This window comes from Arvicola amphibius, chromosome 8 (genome assembly GCF_903992535.2).
Source record: "Arvicola amphibius chromosome 8, mArvAmp1.2, whole genome shotgun sequence".
In the NCBI taxonomy this organism is placed as follows: Eukaryota; Metazoa; Chordata; class Mammalia; order Rodentia; family Cricetidae; genus Arvicola; species Arvicola amphibius.
This window is the reverse complement of record NC_052054.1, coordinates 81,632,738-81,643,973: the sequence shown is the minus strand read 5'-3', so window position 1 is coordinate 81,643,973 and position 11,236 is coordinate 81,632,738. Positions and strand designations below refer to the sequence as shown.

Below are 11,236 nucleotides of genomic sequence, written 5' to 3'. Positions count from 1 at the left end.
CCAACCTAGAATTCGATACCTAGCAAAAATATTTTTCCAAAACATAAAGGCAATAGTTAAGTACAGTGATATATCTGCAGTCCTGGCATTAAGGAGACAGGATTGTGAGTTTGAGAACACTCTGAGCTATAAGACCCTGTCTCCAAAATATACATATTTATGAGTACTAACATGCTCACATATACATTCAGAGGGGGTTAATCTGGTAAAGTGTTCTGTGCAAACAAGAGGACCCGAATTCAGAACCCCCACTGTTCCTGAAAAGCCAGGAGCAGCAGCAAATGCCTATAGCCCCAGCACTAGGGGCAAGAGTCAATAGCAGTGAGCAAAGCAGACTCCAAAAACTCACTAGCAGATAACGTGAGCAGCAAAGTCCAGGATCAGTGAGAAACCCTGTCTCAAAAAACAGGCAGACAGCAGTGGAGGACACTCGAGGTTAACCTCTGGCCTCCACACATGTGAAGAAACTGGCAAACACACACACACATACACACACACTACGAAATAATACTTTAGGTGCCTACACATGGGGGTAGAGAGGACAGACAGACAGACTTGGTGCTTGACACCAACACTATCAAGTCCTAAGTTCCTCAGGGTAGGAGACCCAAACCTGGTGGGAACTTTACTTCAAGGTACAGAAAATAATGAAAAGAAACAAACATACTAAACTCGGGTAGACAACGCTTTTTTGTACATTTTTGTTTGTTTGTTTGTTTTAGTTTTTCAAGACAGCATTTTTCGGTAGCTTTGGAGCCTGTCCTGGAACTCACTCTTGTAGACCAGGCTGGTCTTGAACTCACAGAGATCCGCCTGCCTCTGCCTCCCGAGTGCTGGGATTAAAGGCGTGCGCCACCACCCGGCCTTTAATTTCTTTTCAAAGATAATGACAGGAATGGCAAAATGAGGGTCTCCGCAAATGCTTCCACCCCCAAACAATACTAAAGTTGGAGCTTTGGACGCCAGGTTCCTGGTCTGGACATGAAGAGGAAGGTGTCACCACAGTTAAGAAATTCAGCCCCCGTGCACACACCCAAACTGGAGACGATAGGCAAACACTGTGACAACCTACCAGAACAGAAGCCAACCAGCAAGGACCGCCACAGAAACCAAGCTGATGACGGGGAGCTGACACTGCCTTCTGCACTACACACTCCCAAGACCTCTTACTGGTTTTGTACATGGTGGGTACGTGGTGGTGGAGGTGGGGAGGAAGGAGATCCCATTTTGAGCACAAAGGGGGACAAAGGAACATAGTTTGGGGACTATGCTGGAGCACTGGGTTGCATCACAGTCCGACCGCAAAAGCTAATTCCCACAGTCAAGGATAATGGAGGTTTATCAGATCCGGACTGACATAAGGAAAGACAAACAGCCAACCTCAGCCAATGGAAACCTTCCACGTTGGAGAAGAAAGGCCCAAATTCGCACCAACGAATCTAACTTCGAAACAGGGGCAGAGGCAGGGGCAGGTAAAGCCCCTGTGAGGTTAAGTGCTCAAAACAGACTCTCTTCCCATTCTTTGGGGTCTCACGCACCTCATGGGAAAGTTTAAGCCTACTTACACAAGTTTCTTTAGCCCAGAGGAGCTCGCCTAGCTATCAAGCAAAAACTGCAAGGCACTAAAGACCAGTCTAAAGAGACAAGGCATCTTCAGAAATTTAAAGATGCACAAGGATGCTAGGATTACCAGCCAGGGATCCAAAACTGGGATTTATGCCCTAAGGATATTAATGGGTAAGGTGGGTAAATGAAGGAATTGAGCAATGTAAGCAGATACGAAAATTTTAAGTACCAGAAAGGACCAGACATGCAGTACACATGAAGAAGAGAAAGAATGCCTGCTGGATCCATTTGTAAACTGAGTATGGTCAACAGTCTGAGCTGGAAAACACACTGACAGAAATCTCAAACTTGAAAAGCAAACAGAAATGAACAGAAAAGCCAAAAGTTATGAGAAAACTACAAACACATGCAAAGTAGAGATTCACAAAGGAAGAGAAAAAGAAACAGACAATGACTGAAAATTTTCCCCAAATTAACGTCAGCCCCTAAATCATACACTCAAGCTCGGAGAAGAAAAGACTAGGTGGTGCATGCCCCGAGTAAACCCGGGACTTGGAAAGCTGAGGCAGAAGAATCAAGGCCAGCCTGGGCTACATAGGGAACGGCTGTCTCAAAAACCAAGAATAGGTGACAGCTGGGAATCTAGCTCAGTGGCAGAACACTTTTCTAGGATATGCAAAGTCCTGGGCTCAAACTCTAGCACCAAAGCACACACAAACACACAACACAACATCCACAACACACATTTGGCATATGATTCATCTCATTCCCCAACTATACAAAGTCAAAAGTAAAGGGCCAGAAAGAAGCCCCAGGGAAAAACACACCACCCTGTGGGGAGCAGCAACGCTGAGAACTAGATCTAGCACCTCAGAAATCATGAAGGAAGAACAGAGTAAGGTGTTTAAGGTGCTGAGAAGGAAGACTACAACTCAGAATTCTGTAGCTTAGAAAAGACCCTCAAACCCAAGGACAAGAAGTGGAGAGAAGTGGCTGCCAGAAAGCCTGCAAAGAAGCTCCTCAGAGAGAAGGAAACCGGCATCCTTCCAAGACCAGCAGCTCCACAGTGAGCACTAGGGGAGCCATGGGGACAGGTGGTACACAAACTTCTTCTAGGACTAACAAAAAAAGCCTGTAACTACACAAGGAACAGGAGAGAGAAGGGTGGCCTGTCTCGTCCATGGCATGACATAAACAGGGCTAACAGTTGACCTGGGTTAGTTGCAGATGTATTGTGGGTAATGTGACAACCAAGAGAAAATGTGGGGAAAGAAACAAACTCACCTTACTGATAAATAAACCACACTGAATTAAGCCAGAAACCAATAAAAACTGCTGGAAAGTCTACAACAGCCTGAACTTAAGCAGAAGTTTACAAATAACACGTGGGTCAAAGTAAACATTCCCGCAAGAATTTGAAAATGTTATGAACTAAATAAAAGGAAAACAAACTTATTAAAGTTTGAAAGTGTAAAGAAATCAAGTCTATCACCAAAGCTTCAGACTTAGGACACAAGAAAAGAATAAATTATTTCTAAGAAATAAAGGAAATAATAAATCAAAGCAGAAATAGAGGGTTGCATGGTGTGATGGCGAGCACTCTTCATCTTTTTCAGAATTAAAGTAAAAATCTACAAAACATAAGGAAGAGATCAGTGCGGGGTGGAGAAATCAACCAAATTAAAGACTGGTTTTTGAATAGAAAATTAATAAGCCTCTGGCCAGACAAAAACAGAGAGGACATAGGTTGGAGATGAGAGGAAATTCAGTACAAACCCCAGAACAACTAAAATGACACCCAAGAAACACCATGAGCTCCCCCACACGAAGTGAGCGCTTCTTTTTGTTGTTGTTTTGTTTTGTTTTTGTTTGTTTGTTTGTTTGTTTGTTTGTTTTTCGAGACAGGGTTTCTCTGCAGCTTTAGAACCTGTTCTGGAGCTAGCTCTTGTAGACCAGGCTGGTCTCGAACTCACAGAGATCCGCCTACCTCTGCCTCCCTAGTGCTGGGATTAAGGGCATGCGCCACCACCGCCTGGCAAATGAGCGCTTCTTTACACAATCCACCAAAGCTCACCAAGGAGACATACATGATCCCTGCATGTCTATAAAGACATCAGTGTGGGAACTTTCCATGACAGAAAGCACCAGGCCAAGAGAAATTGCCTGGGTACATTCATCAGCATTTAAAGAAGAAATTTATCCATTCTCTTCAGAAGATTAAGTGGGGAGAATGCCTCCTGGGCCATCTGTGAGTTCCAGTACCCAAACCAGACAATGGTATTACAACACGGTTCAATGGTTTCTCATGAGCAGAGATGCAAAAATCTTCAAGAAAGCATTAGCTAACAGAGTCTAACAGTATCTGAAGCTGGTGAGATCCACTGCACCACGGCCAGCTGAGATTTAGCTCAGACATACCAGGCTCATTGAGTATTTAAGAATCTGTTACCGTAGCCCAACACATCAGATGAAAGAGAAAAGAAAAAATGATATCAATGGGTGAAAGGCACCCATTAATATAAAACATCCATTCATATAAAAAATTAGTCTTTCAGTAAACTAGGAAGACAGAATGTGTTCCACTTAATAAAGAGCATCTCACAACAAAACAAAGTACCATCCCATGGCTAACATATGTAACGGTGACAACCTTAAAGCTTTCCCATTAAGATCAGGGATGAGGTAAGAATAGCCAACCTCATTTTTCCCTTCTAATTATACCAGAAACTGTTGCTAATGCAGTTAGACCAGAAAGGAAAAACAAAAAGGTAGACATATATAACTTAAGACAAAGCTAAAATGATCTTGGTTCATAAATTATCTTTGGAGAAAAGCTGAAAGAATTGACAAAATCTCCCAGAACTATTAAGCAAGGTCATCAGAGCCAAGGTTAACAACCTCCCTACTCACTAACAGTGAAGAACTACAAACATTAACTACTTTGCACCCCAAAATGAATTTATTTGGTATGAATCTAATATGTATAATATTTATATGATGAAAATAATATCCCCCTCAAAAATGAAATAAACAAAGAGGAGGTCTATGTTCATATATAGGTAGACAATGTCATCAAGTTGCCACTCCTCAACTGAATCTGTGAAGTGTAAGTACAATCGCAGGAACTTCATTTGAAATGTCAACAAAGTGATCTTAGAAGTTGCAAAAAAGAGAAGCAAAATGCCCAGAATAGACAACATAATATTAAAAGAACAGAACCGAGTAGAAGCATAAGCACTGCCCATGTTCAAGGCTACAACAAAACAACAGTAATCAAGACTGTGGTATTAGTGGAAAATGTCATGAGTATATGAATGGGACAGAACACAGAGCCAGAAGTAAGAGATGCATAATTAGAGTCATCTGACCTTTCGTTAATCAGAAAAGTAACACAGAGGAACACGACACCTTTCAAACAAGTTATATCTGAACTACTTGGACACAGACTGTAAGCTCTTCAAAAACTCTAACTCAAAATGGATTGCAGTCCTAAAAAAAAGTGCAAGCCTGTAAGTCTGAGAAGATCAGATGAAGAAAATCTCCAAGAAGTGAGTTTAGTGACAACTTTTTAGCCTATGAAAGAAGAGATGAGGTTTATTAAAATTAAAACGTCAGCTCTGGAAAAAGTACTGTTAAGAGTATGAAAAGATAAAGCAGAATGGGAGGAAAATCATTTTCAAAAGACATCTTTGATAAAGACTATATACACAGAACTCTTAAGTTTAATAAGAAAACCTCCTTGTTAATATATATATATATATACATATATATATACACACATATATATATATATGCCTAGTCCTTAACAAATACCACACGAAATTGACAGATATCAAGCATTTGGAAAGATGTTTTATATTGTATGCAACACCAAAAATGCAAATTCAAACAAGTCAGACCCACAAGCCTATCAGAACAGCCCAAATCCAGAAAACAGACACCAATCCCTGACAAGGATGGGAGTGACAGAATTCTCAGCCACTGCTGCTGGGATCAGAGTGTGTGCTCATTCTGAAAGGCAGCAAAAGCGGCTTACACAATCCCACAAACCGGAATTCATCAAAAGAGACCGAAAACCTATTGCTGTGGCAATGCTAAGAACTGTGAACAGCTGGGGGCAAGCACGGTGTTCCTTACATAGTAGACAAACCATGGCACCTCCATAAATGGAACACTATGTCAGAGCTATGAAGTCATAAAGATTTAAAACATTAATTACTAAGTGAAAAGAAGCTGATCCAAAAAGCATATATTCTGCACACGTCCAATCACTGGTATTTTGGAAAACACAAAATTGCAGAGAGGATCACTAGGGACTGCTGGGGTGAGGACACAGAGAGGAAGGACAGAGACACAGCACAGATCTTTTAGGGCAGTGAAACTACTCACCCCCACATACTTATCCAAGCCCACAAAAATGTATTGTACGGTCCCGGACCCTGTAGCCGCCGCGATGTTGATGCCCAAGAAGAACCGGATTGCCATCTATGAGCTCCTTTTTAAAGAAGGAGTGATGGTCGCCAAGAAGGATGTCCATATGCCCAAACACCCCGAGCTGGCAGACAAGAACGTGCCCAACCTTCATGTCATGAAGGCCATGCAGTCTCTGAAGTCTCGAGGCTACGTGAAGGAGCAGTTTGCCTGGAGACACTTCTATTGGTACCTTACGAATGAGGGCATCCAGTATCTCCGCGATTATCTCCACCTACCTCCGGAGATCGTACCTGCCACCCTGCGCCGCAGCCGTCCTGAAACTGGCAGGCCTCGGCCCAAAGGGCCAGAGGGTGAGCGCCCGGCAAGATTCACGAGAGGGGAGGCGGACAGAGACACCTACAGAAGGAGTGCTGTGCCCCCTGGTGCTGACAAGAAAGCCGAGGCCGGGGCTGGCTCAGCCACTGAGTTCCAGTTTAGAGGAGGCTTTGGTCGTGGACGTGGTCAGCCACCACAGTGAGCTTGAAGACTGTTGTTTTGAATAAACTTTAAAGAAAAGTAAAAAAAAAAAAAATGTATTGTACAGCAAGACTGAACCCCATTAAAATGTTGGGGGACATGTCAATACAGGTTCAACAATAAATGAAAGTGTCACCCTGTTGGGGGATGCTGAAAATGGGGGAGTGCTATGACGGGCCTGGGCACATCTGTGTCATATTGCTATGAATATAGAACTTACTAAACACTATATACACGAGTGTTTTGCCTTCATGTATGTATGTGTACCATGTGTGTGCCTGGTACCCTTGCATGTAAGAAGTCAATCTCTCCAGTCCTTTTATTGTTTTGTGTATGGGTGATTAGCCTGTATACATGTGTGCCTCATGTGTGCAGTATCCATGAAGGCCGGAAGAGGGCATGGAATCCCCTGAAACTGGAGTTACAGATGGATGTAAGCTGCCATGTGGGTGCTAGGAACTGAACCTGGGACCTTTGCAAGAGCTGTCAGTGTTCTTAACCCCTAAGCCATCTCTCCAGTCCGTGTTGCTGTTTAATTGGACAAGACTATCAAAACATAAACATGGCCATTTCAAGAGTCTGGATGTTAAAGAAAATTACCTCTCATATTCTCTCACTCACATGCACGCACGCACACACACGCACACGCACGCACACACACATACACACACACACATGCACACACACACACACACACACACTCATTTCAAGACTCTGGAACTATAGCACTCCTTTTAAGTGTTTAAGAAAGAGTGAAGCTTGAGCAGGAGGCTGGGGACATGTGTCTTCTGAGACAACCTCTTTCACAGCAGCCCCTTCCAAGCTGTGACCATTCATGAAACCACAACATTTATGTTGAGGAAGACTATGCTGGCTTGTTTTATGTCAACTTGACACAAGTTATACTCTGAGAGAACCTCAAATGAGAAATTGATTCCTATAAGACGAGGCTGCAAGAAAGCTTGTACAGAATTTTCGTAATCGGTAACTGATGGGAGAGGGTCCAGCCTATTGTGGCTGGGGTCACCCCTGGCCTGATGGTCCTGGGTTCTATAAGAAAGCAGGCTGAGCAAGTCATGAGAAGAAAGTCAGTAAGCAGGACCCCTCAATGTCCTCTTCATCAGCTCCTGCCTCTAGGATCTTGCCCTGACTTCCCTCAGTGACGAACTGTTATCAGAAGCATAAACAAACCCTTTCCTCCCCAAGTTACTTTTGGTCATGGTGTTGCATTACGGGAATAGAAACCCTAAGATACAGACTATATTTCAAACATGGTGGGAAAATTCACCATCCAGAGACTTCTCTGAAAGCAGCAGCAGTTTCAGGGATGAACAGATGGGAAGAGCCCATATGCAGTGAGGTTGCAATACTGTCTGACCCAACCACACTGGCTACAAGGTTAGCAGCAAGAACCTGAGCAAAGCAATGATGGGCCTCTGTAACTTCATAATCCACAAGGCAGGAGCAGGACACTCAGCTATGAACATGCTGAGTGCAAACCGGGGAAGGTGCCAGCTAAACTGTCTCTAGGCAAGACTGGTAAGTTCCAAATTATGAATGTGTTCTCCAAACCACAGACATCTGCTAACAAAACTGAAAACCCTACTGGACCTAGACATGAAAGACCAATGTCTGACCAATCTCAGGCTATGTCCCTAAGATATACTGGCTCATGGGTAAACAGATTAAAAATAAGAATTAAAAATAAAAAAGGCAAAATATATCGGAGGCTGCTTACTGGAGAATCACTGTTCATAACCAAATGAACAAAAACAAAGTCATATAGAAAGGATGAGAATGTAGAGTAATTGTTATTTAAGTGTCCTGTTTTATACCGAGGAGTGTGGTTTCTGGAGGAGGGCCCATGCGTTTAGCAAATACACTTTAAAGCAGCAATTATAATTATGTTAAAGAAGAAAGGGGGAAAACAGCACACGAACAATGCCTAATCTAATAGAGAACACCAATAAAGACATCAACATTATAAAAAAGGAATCAGTTGGATTTTCAGGAGCTGAGAAGTACAGCTAAAGCAAAACCATCACCAAAGGGATGCAGACACTCATTTGAATGCAGAAGAATCAGAAAGCACAATATAAGTCAACAGGAATTATATACTTCAAAGAGAAAGGTAAATAAGAAGGTATTAGGGTTGGGGTGGGTGGAGACGGCTCAGTGGTTAAGGGCATGCCCTACTCCTGCAGAGAACCTGGGTTCAGTTTCTAAAGACATGTAGCTCAGTCAACTGTGCCAGCAGGTTTAGGGGACCTGACACCCTCCAGGCTTTCGTGGGCACACACACGCATGTGTGGGTACACATATAAAAAAATAAACACAATATGCACAACTAGTATTGGAAAGGACATTTAAGAGCCAGGAAATGAAGCTTTTTTAAATCGGGGCCAAAAAAAAACTGTCAGAAAACCTTCTCAAGTTAATAAAAAGCATTAACCTATATCTAAATTCAATAAAATCCAAGAAGATAAGTACTAATATAGCCACAAATAAAAAATTTAAACGCAGCTAGAGAAGACAGACTCATGGAGTCCAGGGGACCCAGATCAAAGGGCAGTTAGCTTTTCAGACCAGAAGACGGTGGTGCAGGGTGCTCTCTCAAATGAAGATCCTGTGTCCAGTAAAGCTGCTCCCAAAGGACACTAGGCTAAGGATGTTCCTGGGTAAAAATGGGTTTTACAACTATGGAATTTTCTTAAAAGGTTCGAGGAAATGACACCAGATGGTAACTTGAATCCACATAAAAAATTAAGAACACCGGTAAAGGTAATTATGTAGGTAAATGTGAAAGATAATGTAAATGTATTTTTTAGTCTTGTTCTCTTATTTAAAAGATAATCACATGGAAAAAGAAGTGTATAGTTTTGAAGTACATTACAGTAATAGAACAAGAAGGAAGAAGAATACACAGAAGCAATATTTAAAGCATCAACAAGGGCTGCAGTTCAATGACATATGCAGGCCCTGGGCTCCAACCCCCAGCACTGGGGGAATCAACAGCTAGGTGCAGTGCTGCACACCTGTACTCACAACAGCAGCAAATGCAGTACTACATGCCTGTACTCACAATAGCAGCAGGTGCAGTGCTGCACACCTGTACTCACAACAGCAGCAGATGCAGTGCTACATGCCTGTGCTCAGCAACAGCACAGCAGTGTTGCATGCCTGTGCTCAGCAGCAGCAGGTACAGTACTGCATGCCTGTACTCAGCAGCAGATGCAGTGCTGTATGTCTGTATTCAGCAGCAGCAGATGCAGTGCTACATGCCTGCACTCAGAGCAGCAGGTGCCGTGCTGCTGCATACTTGTACTCAGCACTGCATGCCTGTACTCAGCAGCAGCAGCAGATGCAATACTGTATGCCTATACTCAGCAAATACAGTGCGGCATGCCTGTACTCAGCAGAAGCATATGCAGGGCTGTATGCCTGTACTCAGCAAATGCAGTGTTGCATGCCTGTACTCAGTAGTACCAGAAGCAGGGTTGTATGCCTGTACTCAGTAGCAGCAGGTACAGTGCTGCTGCATACCTGTACTCTAAACAACACAATCACTTGACTTCAGGAACTCAGGGCCAGCCTGACCAACATGACAAACACCTAGTCCCCTTATAAGAAAAAAAAAAAGAAAAAAAAAGAAAATATCGGTAAATCAGAAAGGTGCTGAAGAAAAAAACATCTGTGCACCTAACAACAACCTTCTCCAAAGCATGTTTTTATAGCCCATTTAACAATAAAGTCCCAAGACCTGGTCTCTAACACCACCACCAAGGTAAAAATGCTCAGTCTGTTTACTAGAGATTCTAGTCAGCACAGACAGACCCAGCACCCCAGAAAAAAGAATTCACACTGGGAAAGTAAAAAAGTAAGGCTTACATACAATCTGATCCTGCATATAAGAAACCCTATGGAATACACACACACACACCCCTAAAGTTGTTGAGGAAGGTTGCAGGATACAAAGCTGATATAGAAATACCAACTTAACAAGACTCTATAATCTTGTGAATCACTGGTAAGGGAACTGTAAACAGTTTACCCTAAAAGATATTCCTGCAAAATAAAACAAATAATTAAAAATGCACTTTAAAATAGAACATCTTATATTCGGGCACAGTAGTGCATGGCTTTAATCTGAATGTCTGGGAGGCAGAGACAGGTGAGTTAGAGGTCACTCTGGCCTACACAGGTGAATTCCAGGACAGCCAGGGCTACAGAGAGACAAAGTATACTCCAAAAAAGTATACATTTGGGGGCTACAGATGACCTAGTGGTTAAGAGACCTGCTGCTCTTACAGAGAATGCAGGTCTGGTTCCCAGCACTCACTTCATGGCTCACATCTGCCGGCAACTCCAGCTCCAGATGACCCAACACTCTCTTCCGCTGCCCACCAGCTCATCCCCACACATGGCACACATACAGGCTTCCAGGCATACACCCATACATTTAAAATGTTTAAAATTAAATACACATTAAAAATACTAACCAATGAACTAAAGATCTAAGTGAAGTACAACTGAGTTCTAACAAAGTTCCATGAAGACTATTGCCACGTGTCTAAACACCTGCACTGCATAAAAATTGGTTTTATTCTTGAAAAACTTCCTTACAGAGAAGTCAAATTTGTAAATAAGAAGCCGGGCAGTGGTGGCGCATGCCTTTAATCCCAGCACTCAGGAGGCAGAGGCAGGCAGATCTCTGAGTTCG

At 42.9% G+C, this 11,236-nt stretch overlaps 1 protein-coding gene across 1 annotated transcript; it reads left to right on the top strand.

Moving 5' to 3' along the window:
- Positions 1–5,999: 5,999 nt before the first annotated feature.
- LOC119821230 (40S ribosomal protein S10) lies at positions 6,000–6,561 on the top strand. The gene has a single exon (XM_038340144.1). It carries the CDS (start codon positions 6,020–6,022, stop codon positions 6,515–6,517), a length of 498 nt encoding a protein of 165 aa, XP_038196072.1. The 5' UTR covers positions 6,000–6,019; the 3' UTR covers positions 6,518–6,561.
- The last annotated feature ends 4,675 nt before the right edge of the window (positions 6,562–11,236 follow it).